This window comes from Typha latifolia, chromosome 7, assembly GCF_019914945.1.
Source record: "Typha latifolia isolate L0001 chromosome 7, TyphaL0001v2, whole genome shotgun sequence".
In the NCBI taxonomy this organism is placed as follows: Eukaryota; Viridiplantae; Streptophyta; class Magnoliopsida; order Poales; family Typhaceae; genus Typha; species Typha latifolia.
In genome coordinates, this window is record NC_133092.1 from 739,347 (window position 1) to 759,637 (window position 20,291).

Consider the following 20,291-nt stretch of genomic DNA (forward strand, 5'->3'; position numbering starts at 1 on the left):
TGTTTGCTAATAATGTAATCAAACAGCTCAGCAAACAAATTTAGATCATCAACTCCTCTCCGCTCCTTCTCACTCCTCACCACCATGACTACACCCAAGACAACCACCGAAGAGCTCTCCCCTTCCGGTCTGCCCGTGAAGCCGATCCCGGGCAGCTACGGGCTCCCCTTCTTCTCCTCGCTCCGCAGCCGCCTCGACTTCTACTACTTCCAAGGCCACCACCTCTTCTTCTCCTCCCGCATCTCCCGCTACTCCTCCACCGTCTTCCGCGTCAATATGCCCCCCGGCCCATTCCTCGCCTCCAACCCCCGCGTCGTCGCCGTCCTCGACGCCCACAGCTTCCGCATTCTCCTCGACTCCTCCAAGGTCGACAAATCCGACACCCTCACCGGCACGTACCTCCCTTCCCTCTCCCTCTACGCCGGCTTCCGCCCTCTTGCCTACCTCGACACCTCCGAGCCGCGCCACACCACCCTTAAAAACCTCATCTTTGCCCTCCTCGCCTCTCGCAAATCCCACTTCGTCTCCTCCTTTCGAGACAGCTTCTCCTCGCTCTTCGACAAGGTTGACTCCGGCCTCGCCTCCTCCGGCCCCGTCCAAGTTAACGAGCTAAACGAGTCGGCGTCGTTCGACTTCATGTGCGAGGCCTTCTTCGGCGCCAAGCCCAGCTCCGCCATCGGCCCGAACGCCCATAAGATGGCTTTGAAATGGCTCTTCTTCCAACTCCACCCCCTCGTCACTGTCAACGTGCTCCCGAAGTTCCTCGAAGACTTGCTCCTCCACACCATCCACCTCCCGGCCTTCTTAGTCGCCTCCGACTACAAGGCGCTCACCGCCTTCTTCTCCCAGTCCGCAACCCAAATCCTCGACCAGGCTCAAGAGATGGGCCTCTCGCGCGACGAGGCATTGCATAATATTATCTTCGCCACGATTTTTAATGCATACGGCGGGGTTAAAATATTCTTACCCGTGATCTTTAAATGGCTCGCGATAGCCGGACCCAACTTGCACGCGAGGTTGGCTCGCGAGGTCCGGTCGGTGGTCCGGTCCGATAACGGCTCGCTAACGCCGGCCGGATTGGACCGGATGGATCTGGTCAAGTCGGTGGTGTGGGAGTCGCTCCGCATGGACCCACCCGTCGAGTACCAATACGGTCGGGCCAGGTCGGATCTAGTAATCGAGAGCCACGACGTGGCGTTCCGGGTCAAGAAGGGGGAGATGATCTTCGGGTACCAGCCGTTCGCGACGCGGGACGAGAGGGTGTTCGTAAACGGCCAGGAGTTCGTAGCGGACCGGTTTGTCGGGAAGGAGGGGAAGAAGCTGCTACGATACGTGGTGTGGTCGAACGGGGCCGAGACGGACGAGCCCAGCGTTACCAACAAGCAATGCCCTGGGAAGGACATGGTGGTGACGGTCGGGAGGTTGCTCGTGGCGGAGATCTTCCTCCGTTACGATACGTTCACGGCGGATGTCGGGGTGCTACCGTTGGAGCCTAAGATCACCATCACGTCCGTCAACAAGGCAACGGACGGCTAGCTGATGATTGTTAAAGATGATGTCTTTCCTTGTTACTCTCGATCGTTTCTTTATACGTACGCATGATTGCATTGTGAGATGCGTGTGTGTGTGTGTGTTCTCGTAACTTTCCGTATTATATCTTTCTCAGATCTAAGAGTATTTTTTTTTCTTTTTAAATATCTCAGATCTACGAGTTGGTAGCAGTGTATCCAATTTGATCATAATCTATTTGCTTTCCAATAAAATATGGAATTATTGGAATGCATTAAAATCGTTGTGCTTCCTGTTCCATCTTCGTTTCCTCCATTAATTGTCTTGTTTCTATTTAAAAATAAATAAATAGTTGCACCGACTATCACTCTGACATCCTCACTTGTAGAAAGATCATGTTGGCAACTGCACTGGTCCCATACATCCATCTAATAATTGTATCCGTTCGGTTGAGGAATAAAAGGTTCCTATTTATTGATTAAGAATTGTTTATTCATAATTTATAGCTAAATATTATTTAAAATTAGTATAATGAATAATATCATGGTTTAATATTCTCGTAGTATTACTTAATATCATGAACACCAGGCTCTTTATCAGTTTTTTTGTTCCAACTTAAATTGAAATAAAAGAGAAAACATTTAATCATGTTTAAAGCAGCTACGCTCTTCTAAAGGTTGTTTTGATATTTGACCTGAATCCTCCTTATTTTATATTTTAGCAATTATTATTATTATTATTTATCCATGACACCCTCTATTCTAGTATTATAATCAAACACACACAAAAAAAAGAAAAGAAACATAATTAAGATAATTCATGGAGAGGAGAGCTAAGATTGTTTTGTTACTTTTGTATTTGGTTACCATACTAGAATAAAAGGACCTGCTGTTATTCCAACTCTAAGTTAAAATAGGAAAATAAGAATAGAATGTCCAGTATTCATGGTATTAGTAATGCTATGAGAATGTTACTATGATATCAATTTTATCATATTTGGTGGTATTTGATTACAAACCATAAATAATGAATTCTTAATTCATACTTAATCCCTTATTCTTCCACCAAATAGGAGTATAAAAAGAGTATAACACTAGGGGTGTCAAGCTTGTCGAGCAGCTCGGGCTCGGCTCGGGCTCGGCTCGGCCAGAGCTGAGCCGAGCCCGAGCTGCTGAAATAGGCTCGAAATCACTATCGAGCCGAGCCTGAGCTGAAGCCGGCTCGCTCAGGCTCGGCTCGATAGGCTCGGTATAAAAGTGAATAATAAAACCCTAATCCCCAAATCTCACTTTCCTTCTCCAAAAGACCAAAACTCCTGTCGGCTGCTGCATCGTTCTCCTCCCGCGAAGCTCCGCCTCACCTTCCTCCTCCAAGGCGCCGTCGCCGCGTCGTAACCTCACCATTCCTTCTCTAAGCCGTCGCCTCACCTCCCTTCTCCAAGCCATCGTAGCCTCACCTCACCATTTCTTCTCCAAGCCGTCGCCGACGCGTTGTCAGCCTCACCTCCCTTCTCCAAGCCGTCGTCGTCGCGTCGTCGCCTCACCTCCCTTCTCCAAGCCGTTGCCGCTCGTAGCCTCACCATTCCTTCTCTAAGCCGCCGCGTCATCCTCCTCCATCGACCTAAGCAAGAGGTATGATTTCTCTACTTACTCGTTTGTAGTATTATACTTTCTATATCATTTTAATGTTAAGGGCAGTTTAATCTTTCTGAATTAGGCATGATTTCTCTACTTACTAGTTTGAGAAACTAACCCGTCTGCCAATTTCTCGGAATTATATATTGCATAGGTGCACACCCGGTATAAGAACAAAGGTAAATTGCAGTTTAACCTCCTATAGTTTGGTTTCATTTTAATTTAGTACTGTCATGTACTTTACTTGGGGTACTAGTTTAGTTATGCTAATTTTTAATGAGAGAGCTTATACTGATTTAGATTATTATATCGTCTAGTTGTAATTTGTAAACCGATACGGTGGTGTAAAGATAGTCTGACTAAGTTACATTTTGAAATGATAATAAGAGTAATATTTGATGGAAAAGAAGAAGAAAAATAATAGAGAAATAGATATTAGTAAACTAGTACTGAGATAATTTATTGTTTAGTAATATACTTAGTATAAAACAGCTTATACTGAAATGGATATTAGGTTGTTTAAATCTTCTATAAGTATAAAACTAGTACTGCTGCTCAAGCTTATCTTCAATGCTTAACTGAAGATAAGCTTGAGCAATCTTCTATAAGTTCTTGTAGATATTAGGTTGTTTAAATTTACTGGTGTTCCATTATACTCAATAAATGGATGATACATGGATATCTAGTACTGCTGCTCAAGCTTATCTTCAATGCTTAACTGAAGATAAGCTTGAGCAATCTTCTATAAGTTCTTGTAGATATTAGGTACAAGGATCCTTACCTGTTCATGCCATCACAAAGCCAGGGCCAAAAGGCAAAAGTTTCTCTTATTACTCTAGTGTAGGGTTACCCTAATGGCCCAAAAATTGCTTCCTTCTGCCCTAGTGAGTTGGAATTAGTTGGCGCATCAATTCAGCTGGCCCTTTATTAGGCCTTGCAACCAAAACCAAAACATGCCTGTGTCGATTAAGTAGTTGCAGCTAAAAGTAATGTAAATGAAATTGAATATTTTCATGAGAAATTAGATTCCCCAGACCATGGAGCATAATTGCAAATTTATTATGCCTAGTCAACACAATAACAGTTTTGCTTTTCTAGGGATTTGCACTGCCTCATTAAACCATGTACCAAAAGAGTTCTTTTTCTTTTCTTTCTTATGGTACTAAAGAATAGGAAATGGCACTTCTATGGTGGAACAAGTCCTCTTGGATGTTTAGATGCAGATATATATTTCAATGACTCTTTCCTTTCAGATAGTCCTTTTGTTTCAGCTAGCAATAATTTTTGTTTCAGCTAGCAATAATTTTATGTTTATATTTGAGAATGATAAAGTAGATAAAAAGTTAGTATAACTAAATTTAATTAAATATCAATATTTTGATGTCATCTTTTGGACAAAGAGTATGTCCTTGTAGATGATTTGATATGCTATTTCTCTTGGCTATTAAGTATTAACTGTATCCGTCACATCTATTTTTGTTTTTACTAATTAAGTATTATAAAAATTTAAGCAGTATTTCTGTTTCTGTTTTTTGTTTTTTTATGTAGATGTCAGAGTCAGTAACTAAGAATCTTTCTGATGCTGTTAGTGAAAATAAACCTATTGAAATTAATATTGGAGAAGAGGATAATGAAACTAACAAGGAAGAAGAAAGTAATAGTCAAAAGAAAGGGAGAAGAAAAACTACTGATGTATGGTTGTATGTCAAGCGGGTTAAGGTGAAAGAAAATGGAGAAGAAGTAGAAAAGTATCGATGTAATAATTGCCCGTCATTATTTAGTGTTCCTAAGCAAGGCACAACTTCACAAATAAAAAGACATGTGAAATTTTGCACTGGTTTGGTAGGCAAAGGACAAAAAAAAAATTCTTTTGCTTCTGCATCTAGTATTACTGGGACTTCAGCTATAGAAGAAAATTATCTCAAAACTATTTCATCAGGATACAACCAAAATGTGGTGAGAGAAATAATGGCAAAAATGATGATGGTACATGAGTATCCTTTTAATATGGTTGAGCATACATGGTTCAATATTCTTCTGAAGGTTCTTAACCCACGTTATGAACGGATTTCTAGAAACACAATGAGAAGTGATGTTATGAAAGTATATGAATCTTTGCTTTTGAAAGGAACTTATAGAATTAGTTTGACTTCAGATTTGTGGACCTCAAATCAAAATATTGGGTATATGTCTTTGACTGCTCATTTTGTTGATTCTGATTGGACTTTACAAAAACGCATTATCAACTTTTGTCAATTGGAACCTCCACACACTGGAGTTGCTATTTCAGATGCTATTATTGATTGTTTAATTACTTGGGAAATAGAGGATAAAGTATCAACTATTACCTTAGACAATGCCTCCGCCAATGATGTTGCTGCTAAGACTATTATGAATAACTTTCAAGTTAGAGATAAATTGTACTTCAATGGGCTTATTTTTCATGTTAGATGTTGTGCTCATATTTTAAATCTAGTTGTTCAAGATGGGATCCATGTCATTCAAGATGTCATTGAAAATATCAGATGCAGTGTTACTTACTTAAAAAAGAGTCCTTCGCGTATGTACAAATTTGGTGAAATTGCAAGACAACTCTCTGTTCCTACTTCTAAGGGTTTAGCTTTGGATGTTGCAACTCGTTGGAATTCTACATATGTTATGTTAGAGCATGCTTTTGTGTACCAAAAAGTTTTTGAACAATATGCAACGAGAGATGCAAATTACAAATGGCTACCTTCAGAAAATGATTGGTTTAAAGCTGCAAAAGTCTGTGAATATTTGAAAAAAATTTATGATGTTACTCAAATTATATCGGGAAGTTCATATCCTACTTGCAAATCTATTTTTGATTGATTTATGGAAAGTGAAAGAAGCTTTAAATAAAGGATGTGAAAGTGAATTTTACTTTTTGAAGGATATGGCTATAGAAATGAGAAAGAAATTTGATAAGTATTGGGAAGAATGTGATATGTTATTGGCAGTGGCAGCAGTATTAGATCCCCGATACAAAATGAAGCTTATTAATTTTTGTTTTCCAAAAATATATTGCTTTGCAGAAGCTCAAATAAACATGCAAAGGGTCCACAGAGTGTTGTATACTATTTTTGAATCATATAAAGTTGAGAATGCATCAGGTGAAAATAATAGAATGAATGATATATCTCAACTTGATAAGAGTGATGACTTGATTGGTGCTAAAGGATCAGAAGGTCAAGCAGAGTTTAAAATTTTTTTGGAATCAACAAATGCAGTTGAACCTCTGAAATCTGAATTAGAAATATACTTAGAGGAGCAGACTACAAGTTTGATTGACAAGTTTGATGCTCTAGAATGATGGAGACTAAACATGTTGAAATTTACTATTCTTTCCAAAATGGCTCGAGATATCCTTTCGGTTCCTATTTCCACTGTTGCATCTGAATCAGCTTTTAGCGCCGGTGGTAGAGTTCTAAATGATTTTCGAAGCTCTTTGTCTTCCGAGACAGTGGAGGCTTTGGTATGTGGAGGAAATTGGATTAGAGAATCATTGAAAAAACAAATCAGCTCTTCTAGGGTATGTGTACTATACTTCTCATAATAAATTTTTTTCATTTTATGCTTTTATAAACTATTGCTGACTTCTTTTTTATAATCTTATTTTCTTTAGGTACCGGCAATGGATAATGTGTTTGTGAGGATTCCAAATGTAGTTTGATCTTTAGGTATCATATATTGTATGTCTTTTCCTATTATTGTTTGTTTATACTAGTTGCATGATGTTTAAGTTGCAATTAACTTTTTTTTTTTTTTTTTTGCGTTTCTAGGATGAAGCTTCTTTTTAGTGTTAAGACTTGAGAGTTGAGAGTGCCAAATAAATTTAGTTATAATATTTGGCATGTTATCAGATTTTATTGTAATATTTGGCAAGATATAAGTTAAGTACTTATATTGTAATATTTTGCAAATGATAGACTTATGATTTGGATGTCATATCAAAATTTGGATTTGTTTTGAGCCAAATTTTGATGAATTACCGTATGTTAATATTTTGCAATTAGTGTGTTAATTTGCTTGACTTTAGTAAATTTTGTATAATTTAAGTTAAATTCATTTGGTTGGCTTTTGTTATGTTTACTAGTAAAATTTTTGAAATTGGTGTGATTATTTTGAGCCAAATTTTGATAAATCTATGTTAATATTTTACAATTGGTATGATAATTTGCTTGGTTTTAGTAAGGTTTTGTATAATTTAAGTTAAGTTCATTTGATTGGCTTTTATTATATTTATCTGTAAAATGGGTGTGGTTGCTAATCAGAGATTAATTTTAAATTTTATAGTCAATTTGGTTGGCTTTTATTTTATCTACAGAGTACAGATAAAATTTGTTATTCAATTTCAGCTTTTTTCACTTTAAATATGTTGTGGCTCGGCTTGGGCTCGGTCCAGCTCGAGCCAGCTCGGCTCGAAATGAGGCTTGATAATAGGCTTGTTTCAGACTCGGGCTCGGCTCGGGCTCGATCAGGCTCGGCTCGAGCTGAGGTGAGCCGAGCCAGAGCCCAAGAAGCTCGAAATTAATTTCGAGCCGAGCCTGAGCAGCAGCCGGCTCGCTCAGGCTCGGCTCGTTTACACCCCTATATAACACTATTCATGACTACCTTATTCCGCGCTTATTTTCATATTGTAGTCTGATAAACGATATCTACCTAACATGCTAGTATATGGGAAAGAATTACACAGTAAGAAAATGAGCGTAATAACTTTATTACACCCCCTCACTTACGGTAGAAAAATATACGTAACTTAAAATTACATACATTGACCATACCTTAGCACATTAAAACAACAGTATTTAAATATTATTATAAATATGAGTATGGGCCAACTAATAAACACTGCCTTGCTCTTTTATCCACACTTACAAATAGTCAATAAATCCGTAAATTATTATAAAAAAAAAAAAGACTTTCTTTCTCTCGCCCTCCTCCTATCTTTGGGAGCTACGAAACTGACAAATATTAGATTAAGAAAATAACATCTAGCATGATTAAAATACTAAAAGGAGCTTTCTTTAGTCCTTCAATAGGTGTTATTTTGCCATAAAATAAATAAAAACGTGTAACACCCAACTACTGGAAGGACGCATCTCCAAGAATAAAGGGAAACGTTCAGAGCTTATCATACTGAGTATGTGCATAAAAGCCAACTTCTACCAAATCATTATATATTAGACGGCTGTAGATTGAGACGATAACAGGTAATCTTCTGCAGAATCTGCATTTCAAGAAAGAAGCCGCTTTCGGTAATTTGAAAACAGTAGAACTAAAAGAATCGTACACCCTATTCAGATGTCATAAAATGAGTCTAACACTAAGAAATAGTTGGCCAAGTAAACTAACATCATGGCACAATCAAGAGGCCTACCTTTTAAACTTCACAAAATTCGTCGAATGTAAAACCCTTAACATAGGGCTTAGCACACAGCTATTGAAGCAATTGTGATGTTAACACAATAATATGCTGCTTGGAATGCTTAAGTTGATAACCAGGTCGAAATCAGCAGCAACAGTATCATTGTTCCCAAACCATACATTACAAGAGTGTCAGAGTTCTCATCCTCCAACCTATCTTGTAAAAGCTTTGTCCACTCATGAAAAGCGGAATGGACCCCCTGCATATGTCAAGAGTATTAGTTTTGTAAAACCCTTGAAACAATGTAGACACTAACACTTACTTTCATATCCTGGACATTTGGTTTGTCCTCGTGAGTTTCACTTTCTAACAGAATTCGGTCAGCCTCTCTTTGTTCCAAAACCAATGGTTCTTCAATGCCAGATGCAACTGAGAAGCCTGTGTAGGCAGAATCCATGTGAATTGTTTTCATGACTGACCCAAAGAAGTTCGTGACAGGTACCTGATCACACCCAAAATGGGATTAGATTTTGCTATGGTCCTGAATCAGTAAAGCGTAAACAAATCTTCAGCTCAGGTCATCTGGCCTATTGGATGATTTGAGAAATCATTTGGAAAGTAGAACATGTCTTTGTCATCGTTGCCCATACCTCGTTTAAAGGTCGTTCATAAAGGTCCATTCGGTAGTATGCAGTAGACATCAACATATTAGGATTGTATGACTTGAAAAGACTGCAAATATTCACATGCTTAGCAATGTATAATTTTTTATGATACATTTATGGAAGGTTCCACAGTTATGCATACAGAAAGATCAGAAAAGTCTATTCAGAGAAGTTCCCAAAGACTATAGAAGTTTATAGCATACCTGTCCAATGAGGCATTGCTGTACATGTTCAACCTCTCAAAAAAAGCAAGAGTGTAGAAAGTGAACCTATCCACAACAGACACGCCAATCTACAATGATAAAGCATGATTAACATAATAGTTATTGACATCAAAGGATATGGATGAATACACATGAGGCAGAAATATCAATATTATTAATGAGGTCAACAAGGAAAATTATACAAGGATACATGACAGTGAACATAATCTTACGTCAGAGTCAAGATGATGAGAGTATGAATTTTCTCCTTTCATACTACTTCCAATTGCTAGTACACCAGGTGAGTGAAGCTGCAGATTTCCAGACATGCATCAAAATATTGCAAAAGCAACTGACTGTACTAGTCTCACTAATGCACTAGGAAATTAAACAGATGAACTAAACTAGTCGAGCTCCAACTTCTGAGAGAACTATATTATGCACACAAAAAATCGAATTAAGGAAATGTCCAAAAATCTCATTTTGTTTCAGGTCAAGAGATTTTTTGAACTCTTAGAGAAGCATTCTGCACTAATTGTCTTCAGTTATCATGTCAAATACAAAACAAACCTGAGAGAATAGAGTTGCAGCTTGACAAGTATCGACCATTATCAGCAGCTCCTTGAATCTAAAGGAATCAAAAGAAGCCAAATGAGCTTGTTCCTTCTCAACATGCCTAAAGCAATAACTAAAATAAAGACAAATTTAAACAGCAAAAAATCCCACCGATGCTTCTCCTTCATTTGCTTTACTGCATCAGCTAAATCATGGCTCTGAAGTTCTTCAGAATCTTGAAATTTCAAAAATTCATCCCCTCCGTGCCCAGTCATGTACAAGAGAATGTGGCTACCTTCATCACTTAATAGCCGCTTCGATCTTGGAACAGCATTCTCATGCCTTCCAGTCAAAACCCGTAAAAAGTTTTCAACAGTTACTTCATAACCTCGATAATCAACCTGTTAGTTGAAGGCAGACTGGCAGTCTCTCAGAAATAAGTGCAACGGTTATACGCAATATGAATTAAGAGAAGAAAAGGCTCTCCCTAACTCTATTAGGATTTAAGACGTGCTATTATTCAGCTATAGTTGGATCGGTGTTTTCAACAGTGATCTTTCCATAGATTCTTACAAGTTAACATTGTTTCAATTGCGACATTATCGAACATTAGTGCCCTCCTAAGCAAGTCATATATCATCTTCTCTTGTAAAATATAACAGAACAGACATACTCACTTCAACATTATCTCCATACAAGTTGAGCTGGTGGTTCTCATTGTTGAAAACCTGAGCTGGATAATTATTCCTAGCATTGCACGCCATATCATCCGCCAACATAAGTATTATCCGCTCATCAGGTATCCCAAGTCTCTTCACAGTCCTGGTGACAAAATTGGCTACTAAGCTCGAGCAGTTTTGTACATCCAAGATAGATAAAACCCCAAATAAGGCTATTATCCTGCTTACCTATATAAAGATAGAGTATTTGCCATATGTCTGTAATTAAACCTGGTTGAAGATAGGAAACATAAGCACACAAACAACATACTAAATTGAAAAAAAAAATAGCATAATACCTACATTACAAATAAAATTCTTCGGAAAAAACATCAAATTTCAAAAATTGATTAGTTGAGTCCGTGATATAAATACACATCGACCAACGGAAAAGCAGGGAGAATCCAAGAAATTATGGTCTCCTCCTTCCTCGAGGTATGTTAAGCAAAGCGGAATCAAACACGACGAGAAGAGAGGAGTAGAGTAGATTACCAGAAGCGGGAGGTGCAGACCAAGACGGCCCAGTTGTTATTATGCATCGTGGAGGAAGACGAAGGAGATGGAGCGCAAACCAAGAGCAAGAAGATCACAAAAAACCCACGGGATCCAGACGAATCGTGCCACAAAGGCACCGATCTCGACGCCATGAATGCTCTCCTCCTCCGCCTTCCTCGAGCTAGAGCTCGGGTTGGAAATGGAGGGTTTCGAGATCGAAAGGGCTCGGAGAAAGCGAGTGAGACGAGCTCTCAGATCGAGCAATTCTGGAGAGGAAAGAGTTGGGCTATCGGATCCAGCATAAAACTATTGGGCTTAAAGGGCCCAATAGAAGAAAAAAAAATGGGCCTCGTTGGTTCTCTACTGGCCCATTTAGTTTCGCCCGTAAACTATTTGATTAAATGCCTGTGTATGGCCCAACCTAGTTAGGTAAATCCACTAGGCCTTTTTTTCGCAGAAATTCCAATAGACTATTTACACAAGTTTCATGGGCCTCCGGCCCGGAGAAAGGCCCGCTAAACCAAAGAAGAATTGGGCTTCGCCTTAGTCTCCCATGGCCCATACTTCCTTATCTCATATGAGGATCCAACATGGCAGAGATCCTACTTTTTATATGCTGATAATATTTTGGTAAATTTTGTGTCTATTTTCATTCCCCTTCTTTTTTACCTTGGGAGGGAAAAAAAACCCAAAATGTTCGTACCAACTCTTGTCGTCTAGATGCATTGAAGCACATGTCCTATCCCTACGAGAACAGGATATTTCTTTTTTGTCTGTTTTTCTTCTTTTATTTTTAATATTTTGGGAATGGAAAAGTCCATAGACTGCACGACAACAGGATAAGAGACCTCTTTTTCCACAAAAAATCTATGAAACTTTCAATGCAGATGACCTACCACATGATACGAGGACGATCATACATGCATGGTACGTCTTTGTCCACATCTTACATCACAAACACTGTATCTATGTATGTAATTCGGTAACTTGTCTCATGCTGACTGTGGAGCTAAGTTATAAGATGCATGATGGCATGGCATGGCATGGCATGCAAATGGAGAATCCGATAAGTGGGGCCCGTAGTCCAAGGTACTATTACATATATATATATCTCTCTCTCTCTGTTCCTTTTCCTTAGATACGATCGGATACGATGCTTTGGGAGAGTGTGGGGCCGAATCGAATCCCTAGAAGGATATCGCGTATCCCAGTCGTCTCTCAAGTGTCTCGTCTCTTCCTCTTCTTACGTCCACCATCTCGTGAAAATCTTTTGGGAGAGCGACATGACGATGCGACGTGCGAGTCGACTCTCTCGTGGTGGTTGGCCGATTCCATGCACGTTGCGAGCCCCATGCAACGTCTGCATATATTCTTCCAAAGTCTCCTTATAAGATGGTCGGTCTTTTTACATTACTATCTTTTTGGCAAACCATCTTTGTTACGTAGATCTTGTTACTACTACTCTTTCCCTTAGCCGCCCATTGTAGCCACGTGGTCGCTTCAATGGTCAACTAACTTGTCCGTTATGTGGACTAATAAGATTTCAAAGAATCCAAAGTGATTTTGGGGGTGGAGATAGACAGGAAGGACATAGCTAGCTGCCCATGTTGGGGTTTGTTCGACGAAATTGTACACTGAAAAGATTGGCGTTCAATCACGAGATGTACTGGAAACGAATCCGCCCGGTCTCTAACATCCATCACTTTACAGATGCATCCAGTAATAAATCCTGGAATTATATACACCATATCAAAGAGAGATTTGTTTACGATCCAAGCTTATCACTTCAAATCCTTATCTTCTCGTATAATGCCAACATCTCTCGAGCTTAGTCTATGACTTGTAGTTGGCCCCAGATCCGCTAATCTAATGACGTAGGAGATAATTCGATCGATCCCTATGATTACAGAGGAAAGTTGGTAGTGGTTGCTGTTAACCCGAAGCATTAATCAGATGGTTATTGACTCGCATATACATACGCAACGTTATTACCTACAGACTATTGGCTATATATCTTTGACCGAGAGGGATAGATAGGTAAGCATATCAGCAATGGAAGATATGAAAAGCCCATGCCATCATGGGAACGATTCCTATACTAGAAGGAAATTGTACGTCCAGACACATAAAAGTTAGATAAAAACAAACAAAAAAAGAAGGAATTTTTTTTTTGGTACTCGCTAGTCAACTTTGTTCAGCTACGTGACACAAGGATCTCGTTTGATAGATATCCTTAGATTCTCTAGAGGTCGATCTACGGACGTAAATTCTCTTTCTTTTTTTTCCAATTATTATTTGAAAAGGAACATCTACTAAAAGCTGCCTCTTTTACGTTTCCCTCTATAAAACATGGATGCCTAAGTTAATATGCAACCTACTTCTTGCAGCAGCTAGCCATGTAGACTAATACTTTTAAGGGACACATATACTTCCCTCCCATAATTAGGCTATAAAGTAAATATATAGAGCTCAGGATCTAGTATTGGTGTCTCTCTTTACTACTACTAGTGTGAAGCCAAGTGGTCATCCTATGCCTTAAGAGGATCTAACACGCCCTAAATTCTTTTAATCCATAGAACTCTATCGTCTCCATTAATAATTAAACGTAAACATTAAGTTTCCGGCAGAAAGTGACCGAAACACACCTAACTTCTTGTTTCCCTTTGTAAAACATGACTAATGCCTATATAGATCATGCTTGAAACGAGGGTATATCTAATATTTTTTTACTATCAATTCCCAATGTAGATTCTTGTTAATTGGTTGCCTCGGACCTATAATTTATTATTATGTTTATAGGAGTCTGCACAAAAGTCAAGCAATATGGACTAATAATTGATCACAAATCCAACCACCTGTGCTGGAAGATCACAGCTCCTCGGATATCATCACAGTGTCCAAGACCCAATTAAGAATCTCCTCTGCCGTTGGTTGTTGGTACAACTCCGCTGTGCTATAGATTTGGTTCTATCCAACCCCAAGGAAGATATATGCTCAAGCCCTGTACATTTTGCACTTTGGAGGTCCTGTTCTTTTAGAGAGACAAATGACTAGCCTATCATGGTGACAAGTTGCAAGGATCGTGTTTTTATTATATATATATATTTTTCCAAACAGAAAAAAAAAGAGTTGCAAAGAGTGCACTGGATTTATTACTACAGCGAGTCTATGGGCTTGATGTTACCACTGGTTTGCTTACCAACTTGTACTGCGGATGGGCCATGCCATCCTTCATTGCAGGGATTCCCACCATACGTGAGCATATGGGTTGTCTAATGAGCTCTTAGTAAGTGCATGAAAATGAACTAAAAGCTTTGCAAAACTATAGGCTGGTATGGAATAACTCACATATTGTGCTTGTCGATCGCCTACTAAATCTAGTTTACTGTGCCTGGTTGGGCTCACTTTGTTACCAAATGATTCTCTATCTAAGAACCTATTAAGCTCGATCTTTTAATGTGATTAGCAGTTCACATGTATGATAGCAGATCGTGAGGATGTCATTTAAGTAATTATCACGCCTAATACTCTAGATTATAACATCAATGGGAATTAAGTCCACCTTTGCTTTTATTTAATAAATCTCTTTTGGGTCTTATCCCAGTCATGGAAACATCTATTTCGCCCATAGTTTTTGAACCTTATTATCATTATTATTTATATAGCCTCCGGTGTTTTGTCCCTGTTAGAGCAGGTAGTATTTATTTACATGACAAGAAGAATAAGTAGACCAAATCTTAGTCTATAGGAAGACAAGTTCGTTGGAATATCTTTTAAAAAAAAAAAAAAACTGGGAAATTTATGGTGTGTTAATTAGGTTAGTAGGTGCTGATGTTGGAATTGACGTTAAGAATACTCTTATAAAATGACCCCTTCTAGCTATCCTTCATTTCTTTCCAATATCATGATATATATATATATATATATATATATATATATATATATATGTGTGTGTGTGTGTGTGTGTGTGTGTGTGTGTGTGTGAAAGGGGGGAATATTGTCGTTATCATTGTTTAATCCACGAATAAAAGGTCATCAATATTTCCCCAACCGATAAAAGATAAACCCTTTTCCGATGAAAGTTGCCCACTTGATTTGATATTACCTTCTAGTTTAGCAATGGGAATCAAAGCAATCCACTCACCAGCACTTTAAATTCTGGTATATTAGTGAAAGTATAACTGTATAAGTTAGGTCTAAGGCAAAATCTAGCAACAGGATTGTGGTTCCGAGCTGAAAGGACTCATGATCTTTTTCTTTGATTCGTCACCAATTGGCTTGTCGCAAAAGTGGATCTACAATTGCCACGTTGGGTATTTCTTATTTCCATCAAATAAAGATTCGATGACTTTTTGGTGGGTACTTGAATTGAAATCTCTCGAATTCGTGTATGGTTGATTTAGACAATTAGACGTGGATCTCCTCAATCCCTAGTAACTATTTTAAAATAACAACAGTAGAATAATTTATTTGGTTCTAGAAAATTTTTATGGCGTTAGTGGTTTATAAATATATATATATATATAAGTGCCGGAGAAAAATAACGTATTCGTGCGTCGCAATCTAGTGTATTTAATAACCTTTTAAACCCTCGGATATACCATTGGAAAGAGTGTACGATAATTATTTGTCAAAATAATTTGAATAATTAAAATTTTGAATTGTGAATAAAACGTGCTGCATGTTTGAAAATTGTACATGGCCCACAACTAGGTGTTGGATCCGCATCTTGTGACTGTGATCTTATGACATGATTAAATTCCAGTCTGAAATATGTCATATTCACGTAGTCATGGAGATTATAGCTATAGATACGTTCGTAATCACCAGTACATCAGTATATATAGAGATATGCATACAACTTGAGTTCACACGTTCATTAAGCAATTAATTCTTGCTTCATTGCTACGAGAGTATGACTTATATGAACTTGACCCTTCAATAAATCGAGTACACATAGATTATCCAACTCGATCGGATCTACTTTTAGTGATTAATATTCCTCTTGATAGCAATTTCCCTGTCTTCAAGATACCATATCTTGGAGGCATTTGGTTGGGGAATACCTTTCAAATTAGTTTAGCTATATTTATTTTTTTAATTTGTAAAAAATAAAATAAAAGTAGATAACTATGGTGTTTAATTGTAAACTAATATAGTTGTGTAATAATTATATTTGATGTGACGTGAAAGATCATAATTTTAAAAAAATATTTTAGCAAATGATCAAGATGTCATTTATAATGAATAGACTTGTAGTCTAGGACACTAGAGAGGAGAGACAGAGGGAGATAATAATTGAAATTATAATTGTTTAAAGTGAACATTTTTCTAGGGAAAAATAATAATTAGATTTTATTGTAAATATAAAATATTGGATGGAAGACGAGAAGAAAGGGAAATAGACATTAGTATCAAATTAAGTTGTTATTTAGTTAGTATACTAAAATAAGCTCATGCTTATTTCACAATTAAACGGGTTATCGTGAGTGTGTTGTTAAAGTTTTTTTTTTCCTTCTTTTCTAACTTTAAGGTATGATTTGGATGATTAAGTTTTCAATATGCATGAGTGCATGGGTTAACGTGAGTGCAAGGGTTAACCCCTTTTCAATATCAAACATGCATATATGTTAAAAGTTCTTTTCTTCACTTAAACTCCCAACTGTTGAAACTGTCATCAATTATACAACCAACACACTAAGGTTGTATGGAATTTACTCCTTTTTTTTATTTTTTTTATTCCAACGTCGACATTTATTTTCCTACAGGACAAAACAACTAGTACGTAGTACTATTATTATGTTTGATGGTCCACTTATTCTAATTAACCTCTCCCTTCCCACATAGGGATAAAATCTTGGCTCTTGTCCTCCGTATCTTTGAAAACTTGGATGTGCTTGGCCCAGAACAACCTCCTCATGCCACCTTCTTGGATCTCTCTGCACCCTCCTAGAGATCTCTTGCTCCCTCCCTTTTATAAATCACCCCCTAGCTAGCTCCAAGAATTGTGAATTGTGAATCCATTCCACACGGAGTTATCAATGGCTTATCCTTTGCTAAGGACCAAGTCCTTCTCGTCCTTTCTCATAGTTGTCTTCCTTATAGCTAGCTTTGGCCAGCTAAAGTCATGGCCTGACGCACTCCCGCAAGACCTCCTCACCCTCGACATCGCTGTGAAAATCTTCGCAGATTCTAACGCCACTACTTTGGCCTCCACCGACTTCGGGAACCTAAAACAAGCCCGGCCGGCGGCCGCACTATACCCGTCGTCTCCCGACGACATCGCGGCCCTCGTGCGCTTCTCTTATTCATCTTCCAGACCTTTTCCGATATCTCCACGTGGCCACGGCCACTCTATTTGGGGCCAGGCGTTCGCTCCTGAAGGAATTGTGGTCGAGATGGCGGCGCTAGGCCACGGCGGTGCCGGTCGGATTAATGTGACGCCGGCGTACGTGGACGCCGGAGGGGAGCAGCTGTGGATCGACGTGCTGCATGCGACGCTAGAGCATGGGCTCGCGCCACGGTCGTGGACGGATTATTTGTACCTCACTGTCGGCGGTACGCTTTCCAATGCAGGGATCAGCGGACAGGTCTTCCGGCACGGACCGCAGATCGCCAACGTCTACGAACTAGACGTTATCACAGGTATTCGGACACTACCGGAGACATTTTAGTTGGAGTGTTAACATGATTTCAGCGCAGAAGTCCTAAATTTTTATATAAATTATAAACACATCCTGAATCTATTTTTAAGGCTTGTGAAATATATCTCAAGCCAAGAGAAATGAGAAAAGTTTTTAGAATATGCAAAATATCATTTTTAAAATAAAAAAAATTAATAGCTTAAGTTTTTATAATAGTCGGTGAGTTAACTAACGTGTCATTTGAGTTAAGCTCAGAAGCTCTAATCCGATGTTAACTCATGTGAGACATGTCTATACATGAATAAACTGTGCACGTCGACCCACGTTTTAGTAAAAATTATTGCTAACCACGTTGACGTGGAGCAGGTAAAGGAGAGGCGATGACGTGTTCGAAGAACTCCAACTCGGACTTATTCCATGCAGTATTAGGCGGTTTGGGGCAATTCGGGATAATAACTCGGGCTCGGATAGCGTTACAACCGGCTCCAAAGATGGCTCGATGGGTCCGGCTCATGTACACGGACGTGGGGTTATTCACGAGGGACCAGGAGCGCGTGATATCGAGGGATCCCGATAAGGTATTCACGTTGAATTACTTGGAGGGGTCGCTTCTGGTGGATAACAGCCTGATAGGGAGTTGGAGGTCGTCGTCCTTCTTCTCGAGGGCGGATATCGATCGGATAAGTGGGCTAGCGGCGAGGAGTGGGATACGTGCCCTCTACTGCCTCGAAGGTGCTGTCTACTACGACCAGGCCACCAAAGCTGACGTGGATCAGGTCAGCAATTATAATAATAATAATAATAATAGTACTAACTATACTACCCAACAACTCCCCCTGAACTACCCCCACTAGTATCCCAAACTATCGAGTTTCTATTTTCGGAAAAGGGGTTGGGTAGTTATTTGGTTGTGTGTGATGGATGAGTAGGATCATAAGCTCTTGTCTCTCAGACAACAGAGGTTGTTTGCTGGGCCAGGCCTAACTTTGTGGTCCATGTCAGTGTGTGGTGATTAAAAATAGCATCCTTTATACTACTATGACATCAATTTCGTACTTGATCCTACTTCACAACCCCTCATCATCACTTCTCTTTCATATCTTTTGCAACGTAGAGCTGTAGAGACTCTCTAATATATATAATTATATTTTTCCTGTTCTTAAGACTATCTCTTTCTCTCACTTTCTTGGTTGGCCTTTCGGAGATAGTGTCGTATAAGCCAATCTCAAGGAATAGTGACATATAGTACTACAAATCACAGCCCTTGCCTACGTTAGATGAGCTTTCTTATATACGCACAACCATGCAATTTTGGACATGAGAGAGTTATGGTTACTTGTTGGAGTTTGTGCCGCAATAAATTCAAAGATCTTACTGGTGATCAACAGTGATCTTATTATTTTGAATTTTGAGGCATGCAATAATAGTGGAGATACTTTTAAGGTCACACTCTGCATTCAATTATGTATAAGAACAAGTGTATACATATAGAGTACAACATTTGACATTATAGTTGACTTGTAACCTTATGGACAGGGACTTAGGCTGTTGCTTGAGGAGCTCAACTTTGTGCCAGGGTTTGCTTTCATGCAAGACATCTCATACCTCCATTTCCTCGATAGAGTTCACGACGGCGAGCTAAAACTCCGGTCGGCCGGCATGTGGGATGTTCCTCATCCATGGCTAAACATCTTCTTGCCCAAGTCTAGAATTCTAGATTTTGATCTTGGAGTATTCAAGGGGATCCTTAAGAACAACAAGGCCATGGGTCCTGTACTAATCTACCCCATGAACAAAACCAAGTATGTATACAACTTAAGTCATTCACTCATTCATTCGAGTGATCATTGTTTGAGTATATTCGATCTTCATCTAAAATATATATAATACAAAAATAAAAATAAAAAAATGGCAGGTGGGACAACGAGATGTCTGCGGTGATCCCTGACGAAGAAGTATTCTACACTGTTGGATTACTGAGATCAGCACTGGAGGGAGACTTGGACTACTTGGAGAACCAAAACAATGAGATACTTCGCTTCTGTGATCAAGAAGGCATTGTTGTTAAGCAGTATCTACCTCACTATACTACTCGAGGCGATTGGATGAAGCATTTTGGCCCAAAGTGGGATAAATTTCTCAAGATGAAGATGAAGTATGACCCAAAGGCACTCTTATCTCCAGGGCAAAAAATATTCACCTTCTTAGAAAAGAATCGCCTATATGGTTAGCAAAGTCCTAGGTTAAGTCACTCAGCTAGTGTACGATTAAAAGTTGTAATATAGTTAATGTTGAAGATCTTAATATGTAATATATTAAATGATAGTTTGTGGTGAGGATTGTTATTGGTATGAATATAATAATTAATTTACTAAAAAATAAGCAGCCGTCTTTTTTATTTACTTATCATTGCATTTCATATCATTAAAAGCTTATTATTTGAACATTAATATCAAACAAAGGGCCATTCTGCATACG

The 20,291-nt window shown here is 38.8% G+C and overlaps 4 protein-coding genes across 5 annotated transcripts; 3 read left to right on the forward strand and 1 right to left on the reverse strand.

The window, feature by feature from the left end:
* Window positions 1–1,824, forward strand: LOC140792042 (allene oxide synthase 4-like). The gene has a single exon (XM_073142835.1). The coding sequence runs from the start codon at window positions 85–87 to the stop codon at window positions 1,534–1,536; it is 1,452 nt and encodes a 483-aa protein (XP_072998936.1). The 5' UTR covers window positions 1–84; the 3' UTR covers window positions 1,537–1,824.
* Window positions 1,825–4,691: 2,867 nt separating this feature from the next.
* On the forward strand, window positions 4,692–6,477 carry LOC140792107 (zinc finger BED domain-containing protein RICESLEEPER 2-like). The gene is made up of 2 exons (XM_073142943.1): window positions 4,692–5,909; window positions 6,058–6,477. Exons 1-2 carry the CDS (start codon window positions 4,692–4,694, stop codon window positions 6,475–6,477), a joined length of 1,638 nt encoding a protein of 545 aa, XP_072999044.1.
* A 1,666-nt stretch (window positions 6,478–8,143) lies between these two features.
* On the reverse strand, window positions 8,144–11,441 carry LOC140792043 (uncharacterized). 2 transcript variants are annotated; one of them, XR_012109679.1, is made up of 11 exons: window positions 11,167–11,441; window positions 10,864–10,905; window positions 10,633–10,777; window positions 10,127–10,356; window positions 9,971–10,028; window positions 9,634–9,711; window positions 9,401–9,489; window positions 9,183–9,264; window positions 8,855–9,034; window positions 8,545–8,791; window positions 8,144–8,394 (listed from the first exon to the last, which is right to left on the reverse strand). XR_012109679.1 is itself a non-coding variant. In XM_073142836.1 (10 exons), exons 1-10 carry the CDS (start codon window positions 11,319–11,321, stop codon window positions 8,654–8,656), a joined length of 1,197 nt encoding a protein of 398 aa, XP_072998937.1. In that variant the 5' UTR covers window positions 11,322–11,441; the 3' UTR covers window positions 8,418–8,653. The 2 variants fall into 2 exon arrangements, 1 of the variants encoding a protein (XP_072998937.1); XM_073142836.1 differs by lacking the exon at window positions 8,144–8,394 and having other exon boundaries at window positions 8,418–8,791.
* A 5,620-nt stretch (window positions 11,442–17,061) lies between these two features.
* Window positions 17,062–20,195, forward strand: LOC140791741 (cytokinin dehydrogenase 6-like). Its single transcript, XM_073142386.1, has 4 exons — window positions 17,062–17,814; window positions 18,180–18,589; window positions 19,350–19,615; window positions 19,729–20,195. Exons 1-4 carry the CDS (start codon window positions 17,211–17,213, stop codon window positions 20,042–20,044), a joined length of 1,596 nt encoding a protein of 531 aa, XP_072998487.1. The 5' UTR covers window positions 17,062–17,210; the 3' UTR covers window positions 20,045–20,195.
* Window positions 20,196–20,291: the final 96 nt, after the last annotated feature.

Coding starts and splice junctions, on each gene's coding strand:
- LOC140792107 (XM_073142943.1), top strand. CDS start 4,692: ATGTCAGAGTCAGTAACTAAGAATCTTTCTGATGCTGTTAGTGAAAAT. Junction 5,910..6,057: donor ATTGGTTTAAAGCTGCAAAA/GTCTGTGAATAT, acceptor TACTTTTTGAAG/GATATGGCTATAGAAATGAG.
- LOC140791741 (XM_073142386.1), top strand. CDS start 17,211: ATGGCTTATCCTTTGCTAAGGACCAAGTCCTTCTCGTCCTTTCTCATA. Junction 17,815..18,179: donor CGAACTAGACGTTATCACAG/GTATTCGGACAC, acceptor GACGTGGAGCAG/GTAAAGGAGAGGCGATGACG. Junction 18,590..19,349: donor CCAAAGCTGACGTGGATCAG/GTCAGCAATTAT, acceptor CCTTATGGACAG/GGACTTAGGCTGTTGCTTGA.
- LOC140792042 (XM_073142835.1), top strand. CDS start 85: ATGACTACACCCAAGACAACCACCGAAGAGCTCTCCCCTTCCGGTCTG.
- LOC140792043 (XM_073142836.1), bottom strand. CDS start 11,321: ATGGCGTCGAGATCGGTGCCTTTGTGGCACGATTCGTCTGGATCCCGT. Junction 9,265..9,400: donor AGCAATGCCTCATTGGACAG/GTATGCTATAAA, acceptor GAATATTTGCAG/TCTTTTCAAGTCATACAATC. Junction 8,792..8,854: donor CAAATGTCCAGGATATGAAA/GTAAGTGTTAGT, acceptor TGACATATGCAG/GGGGTCCATTCCGCTTTTCA.